The sequence below is a fragment of the Poecilia latipinna genome, unplaced genomic scaffold, assembly GCF_001443285.1.
Source record: "Poecilia latipinna isolate Pla-1442-1.1 unplaced genomic scaffold, P_latipinna-1.0 Scaffold72, whole genome shotgun sequence".
Taxonomy (NCBI): domain Eukaryota; kingdom Metazoa; phylum Chordata; class Actinopteri; order Cyprinodontiformes; family Poeciliidae; genus Poecilia; species Poecilia latipinna.
Window position 1 is genome coordinate 599,433 of NW_015112688.1, and position 6,184 is coordinate 605,616.

At 37.9% G+C, this 6,184-nt stretch overlaps 1 protein-coding gene across 2 annotated transcripts in view; it reads left to right on the forward strand.

The window, feature by feature from the left end:
- The window catches only part of ywhae1 (tyrosine 3-monooxygenase/tryptophan 5-monooxygenase activation protein, epsilon polypeptide 1), a 16,823-nt gene extending 11,513 nt beyond the window's left edge, over positions 1 to 5,310 (forward strand). Inside the window, exons 6-7 of one of the 2 annotated variants that reach the window (XM_015016334.1) lie at positions 2,538 to 2,585; positions 4,981 to 5,310. In XM_015016334.1, the coding sequence (XP_014871820.1) occupies positions 2,538 to 2,545 (8 nt within the window). In that variant the 3' untranslated portion in view covers positions 2,546 to 2,585; positions 4,981 to 5,310. The remainder of the gene's footprint in view (positions 1 to 2,537; positions 2,586 to 4,980) is intronic. The other variant, XM_015016327.1, reaches the window with a different exon arrangement.
- Positions 5,311 to 6,184: the final 874 nt, after the last annotated feature.

Below are 6,184 nucleotides of genomic sequence, written 5' to 3' on the forward strand. Positions count from 1 at the left end.
CGACTTGGACATGAATACAAAGGGTTTTAATAAGGAGTGTGTTTGCTCAGGTTGGCGAAGGCTGCTTTCGATGACGCCATCGCAGAACTGGACACGCTGAGTGAAGAAAGCTACAAGGACTCCACACTTATCATGCAGTTGTTACGCGACAACCTGACACTATGGACTTCAGATATGCAGGGAGAGGGTGAGTAAACCTCGTGCGGCCATTTCTTTAGCTTAACAGCCATGCTTTTATGATTCTGGGACGAGCTGCTCTGTCTGTCTTGTTGCCGCACAGCTGCTGGTACAGGTCAGTTCCTGCACTCATCTCCTGTTTTCTTGCTTCGTCGATTCAATATGTTGTGATTTTATTCTACCACAATTAAAACAAGAACATTTCTCAAAACTCTGAACACGACAACAAAAATAGATGAGGAAGTGCAGATGTTGGTGAGCTTTCCTGTGTTACCTCTCTGGGGAAATTTGAGTACCTGTTACTCTGGTTAATTGTTATACTTCCTGAGGAGTCAGTTCCTCTAATGACAAACTGTAGCGATTCACTGCAGCTGTGGGAGATAATGATAGCCTTGCAGGTGGATGTGATGAGTACCTTCACAGCCTCCAATTTCCCAGCTTTTTTTTTTTTTTATATCTGATGCTTCAAGCTTAAAATTTTGTCTTGGGTCAGGACTTTTGACCTTGTCAAAGAAATGTATAAATCAAAGCAATGGGCAGATGTATTTTCCTTCTTTTTGTTTGCACTCGTCGATCATTATTCATGTATTAATAACCTTTTTATATATAGTTGGTTAATATAGTCATATGGAAATACATTTAAAGACAATTTGTTGTTTTTAAAATAACTCAATTTATTACTTTCATATACATCTAGAAAAATGTTTAAATTCAGTAACACTTGACCAAACCCATACAGGATTGTGACTTTCTTACAATCAAAGGTTCTTCAGAGTCGTCATAGATGTGAGCAGGAAGAATCTCCTGTAGCAGTCTGTTCTGCAAACCTACATGTTTACTAAAAATGTATGTCAAATTAGGGCTGCATGATATTAGAAAAAAACATTTGGTTATGGGATCGTTACCTTCCGCTTATCCTGGATCGGGTTGCAGAGGCAGCAACCTAAGCAGTAGTGATGGAAATGCCCACCTCATTACTATATTACTGAGGGAAAATAGTCGGAGTAGTACAAATAAATGTAGAAGTAAACCATTAAACCATTTATTTACAAATATATTTGGTTTTCCAATATTTCCTCATTTTTTAAATTTCTTTATTTACATCTTTGTTTCCTTAGTTTTGGCAGCATCAGTCCCACGTACCATATCACCTCTTATAAAACCTTTAATGCTGCATTAAACACCAGGTATAATTTACACATGGAGAGCCTGATAGCATTGTACATAAATCCTTGGCCAACCTTTTTTTGTGGTTCTTTGTAATGTTCATGTTGCCTACAGTGATTTACGATGATGAACTTTAAACATTTTTTGCAGCCCCAATAATAAGCAAACTCGTTTCCCTCCTTCGGAACAATCTGATGCCGGCGATGGAGAAAAACCCAACTCTTAAAATAAATATATCAGGCAATTATATTTTTAAACCTGTATTACATGATCAAATATTAAATTTAACTGATAGTTTTTTTTCTTTTAATTCCTGTACTGGAAATATTGAAGATTAGTGCCAATTTCTTAGAATTATCAGTGGAGTAACAGATGTGTTGTGCTTCGATCTGCTTTCATGTTGGGAATGTTTGATATAAATAATATAAAAATAAGCTTTTGATTATATTCATGTTTCTGTTTTTATTGCATTAGCAAATAAAATGAACCACACACCCTGACCTGCCGTTTAAATTAAATCAAAACTTTTATGCTTTCTGAGTAAATATGGAGTATTAAAAGTGACTGTTGCTGTGAAATGGTGAAATTGTTACTCCGGCAACGCATGGTCTTGCGGAAAAGCGACTGTCCCCATACACACAGACTGTTTTAACTCGACAGCTGTCATAGGTTCAAATCCTGATCTCTGCTTCTGTTTTCTGACGCTATATATTGTGGGGGAAAATTACTTTAATTCTAACTACAGTTTATTTCAGCCAGAGGCTTCTTCAGATCTGCTGCAACACTGACGGCTGCAGGAGATCTATTCTTCTCATAAATATAACCATCTGTAACGACTCACTGAAGAAGCATGGATAATAAGAGCTCCTACTTCTAATTTTCCTTCAGGATTAATAAATATTTGAAATTAATTCCAGTTCACAATCTAAACTCTGTTCTGTTCAGTTTGTTCTTTGAAATAAAAATGTAATTCATTGATTAGGAAAAAAAAAATCAACTGAACAAGCTGCACTTAGACATTAGAAGCTCTCCAGCACAAATCAAATCCAATATGGCTGTCAGATTCATTAAACTCATCATCTGTCAGAAGTGCCGCTCTGACTCTGATGTGACGCCAGGCGAACGTAGCGCAGCGGGTTTCTCACCGACTGCTCATCATGTCTCTTGTCTCTCTCTCATTCCCTCTGCTGTAGAGCCCTAAAGGAATCAAAGCTGTTCATTTCTCGTGTTAACTGTACTTTGTAAGTGTTGCTCACCCACCCCGTGCTCTACGTGTGTCTGTACTCGCACAACTGCCTTCTCTTCACCGACTCACTTAGTTTAATACCGGTTTCCACTCACCTGCCTGTCTGTCGCTCCGGCTCATTTAAAAATGCTTTTAGTCCATTTTCCACTACATTCAGAGAAATACATTAGAGAAGTTCTGATCCAGGCGTTCATTGTTTTATATATTTATATTTAAAGGTTTATTGTTTTGCTATTATGTGATGCTGCTTCTACTGTATGTTCCTACGTGTACTGTGAGGCCAACGCAACATGGCAAAAAAAGTTTCTAATGGCTTAATTCTTCTGTTAAACATTCTGCTACTCTAAGCAATGAGCATTGCCAAGTATTTTATTGGGCCACAGAATATGACTGCATGCACTTAGACGATTAACTAATCCAAACATGGTGGTCCAAGCAGCTGTTGCAATATTGATATGGTTCCTACTGATATTACAATAATAATATCTTGGATCTATTGTGCAACAATAGTGTGAAATTCTTTAATGCCGTTTACATGAAATCCTGCTGACTGAAACTAGACTGAGGTTTGTGAGATTTCACAATGAAACAAAATGCTTCAACTTTAACAAAACTACTTTTCATACTTCTTCATCATTGCCCCTTTTTAATAGGACTTCCCTGTTAGAGTGGACCTGAATGATATCACCACATCAGACACTGTCTGTTTGCAGAAAGTGTTTAACTGTAAAATGTTTTTTTTTGTTCATTAAACTGAATTTCTTAGAAGTTAGAATCGGTTTGCAGACATTTTTTTAGTAATTTAATATTTTTAACTTTAAGTCTTATCTGCCACATTAGTTTTGTCCTTTTTTGACAGCATCCTTAAAACAAAATGATGCATCTTTTTTTAGTTCCTGAGATTAAAGTTAAACTGCCCAGCATCATTAGAATACTTCTATAGTACTATTGAAATTTAAAACAATGATAAAGTATCATGCATTTGGTTGAACATGCAGACTTTCTTTGCAATACATAAAGGCGATGTCCCATCAGGATGTTTTTGATTCATTCTATGACTTGGCATTTGCCGATTATGGAGTAGTCGAAGCTAAACAACCTGACAAGTAATGTGATGTGATTAGATGAGACAAGCCATCATCTAATTCCCTTTGTAGTTCCACATCAGCCATCAAAAATGTCTGAATCTCGTCTTTGGATCACGGTGTTGATTTCAGTATTGCCATTTTCTTTTAAGCTCAGGGTACGCTCACTCTCTGTTGCCAGGTTTGATTCTTGTATCTACGTTGCTCCGGGCAACGTCTCATAGTCAATCAATGACAGCTGGTCTTCCAACTTTGCATTTTTAGTTTTACTCTGTCAAGTAAATACTAAAAACCAAGTGCAGCAGTGTAGGTACTAGCTAAGGGGCTAAAGGAGCTAAAATAATACGCTGCACTCGTAAGAATGCTGCAGTGTCCAGATGCTGCAGTGTCTTTATCTGGACAGCAATGGATTTCTTGCCAACATATAAAATTAAAGACTTTTAATGCGCAGCAGTTTTCTGACATGCTAGGCTAACATTAGCATGTTAACGCTATTTTGACATGATTTGCTGATAATTTCACATTTCACTGCAGTTCCAATCTGAGCATGCAGATGAAACTTGTTTTCTTGCTTTGTTGGCACTTTGCTTTGATGTAAAATTTAAAGACTCATGCTTTTGTCGCTTTCTGTAAAGCTTTCTCCTCCACTAAAATCTGTCTGGACAGAGCACACAGAACCAAACAGGTCAGGTGACGAAGATAAACAGGAAGGGTAAAAAGCATTTTCCCTATAGAGGTCTTTAGGGAAAATCAAGATTTGTTTGCTCACTAAAATAATTCTCTGGGCCCAGAACACAGTTTGCAACACAAAGGTAGGATACAATTTTTTTTTAGTTATTTTTCAGCAAAGTAACTCTCTTTGGGTGTGACTGAAATAAAACCATCTAATGCTGAGCATTCAAAAATGCTTTGATCAGGACTTTGATTGGACACTTGGGATTGGATTAGGACATCTTCAATAAGATCTCTAACATTTTCTGTCCAGAAACAGTAAATCCACTTGACCAAGGTAGTTTAGAAATTTACAATCGGTAAATTTGTTGCAGTTATACCTCCCAAACACAAGGTGGCTCAGTCGTTTCCACATCTTAATGAATGTCATTTCTGGATCAGTTTTCTTGTAGTTTTCTCCCTGAAATTCCTTTTTTAATTCCCTGAGTGTCAAAATTAAACCACACACTGTATCATTTCACCTTCTTGTCCAGGTTGAGATGCTTGCACACAAAATGTAAAACCTGCCTGCATCTGTTACCCGTGAGCATTTTGTCTCGGAGCAACTCTAACGATGCATCTTCTGTCCCCCAGGTGAAGAACAGAACAAAGAGACACTGCAAGACGTTGAGGACGAGCCCCAGTGAGACTATGCCACCAACAGCCAACAACTTGATTCCCCTCTGCCCTTCACCTCCTCACACTCCTCACTCCCTCTGCCTTTGTCTTCCTTATCCTCCTCCTCCTTGCCTCCTTCCTTTTCCGCCGCCTCCCCCTCCTTTTTCTTTTTCCTCACCTCCCTGACCCAGCAGGGCCACGGAGTTAATGAGTTTATTTTTCTCTTATTTTTGTATTAGCCCTGACACCATTTGATTAAATACCACTTAATTAAAGGAAGTCCAACGCTAGAAAGAGAAAGAAAGAGGTCCCTGTTTGCTGTTTTTTGTCCTGGTACAAGCAGTTCTGCAAAACGTTCTTTGTTTTCATTATTGTATTTTTTTTTGTTTTGTTTTTGCTTTTTCCTCCATATTTTTATCAGTTGCTGGATGTATTGAGATTTTTTTTTTCTTAATGTAATTACAGAAATTAACTTTTATTACTAATAATGTTGAATACTAGTTATGGGAGCTATTTTATCTCTGTTTTTAGTGACATGTCGAACAGATTATCTGACCTTTTTACGGGGGCGTTGGAGAAGTGCAGACGCCAGTTTTTGTTGGGTTAGGATAGTCTTTCCCCCGCCCCAGGAATTTGGCAGAATGTGTGATATCCACGTGGGGCAAAGAAGTGCTTAATGTTTTACACTACAGTTAGTCTTGTGTTTTGTAGCTGTTCCTGGACTGTGCTTAGTGCTGAAATACTGTAAGTGTCCACACATGCTAAAATCTCTAAACACTAACTTATTTCTAGCTGGTTTGGTTCTTTACAAACATTGGGAGATTCCTCACCTGTGTGAAAGTGTCTGTGTGACCCGGCTCCCTGCCCAGAGCGCTGAGATCATGGGCAGCACAGATACCAGGCAACACATTAGCTTCTGCTGCTTCTCCCCTACTTTTATTGAAGCTCCTCTAGAATCAGATTTTCTTTTCTTGCTCTGTTTCATTTATTACTCTCCTGTTTTTTTGTTTTTTTTTTGCTTCATTATATGTAACTTGGAGCTGATTTGTACTACTGGATATCTGACTGGAGCCACAGACAGGGAATCTGTAACGTTCTTATTGAAACACAGCATGGCATTAACATTAAACAATAAATTAAAACGGTTGGTTTTGTTTCTTTTGTAAATAATTGTACAGCT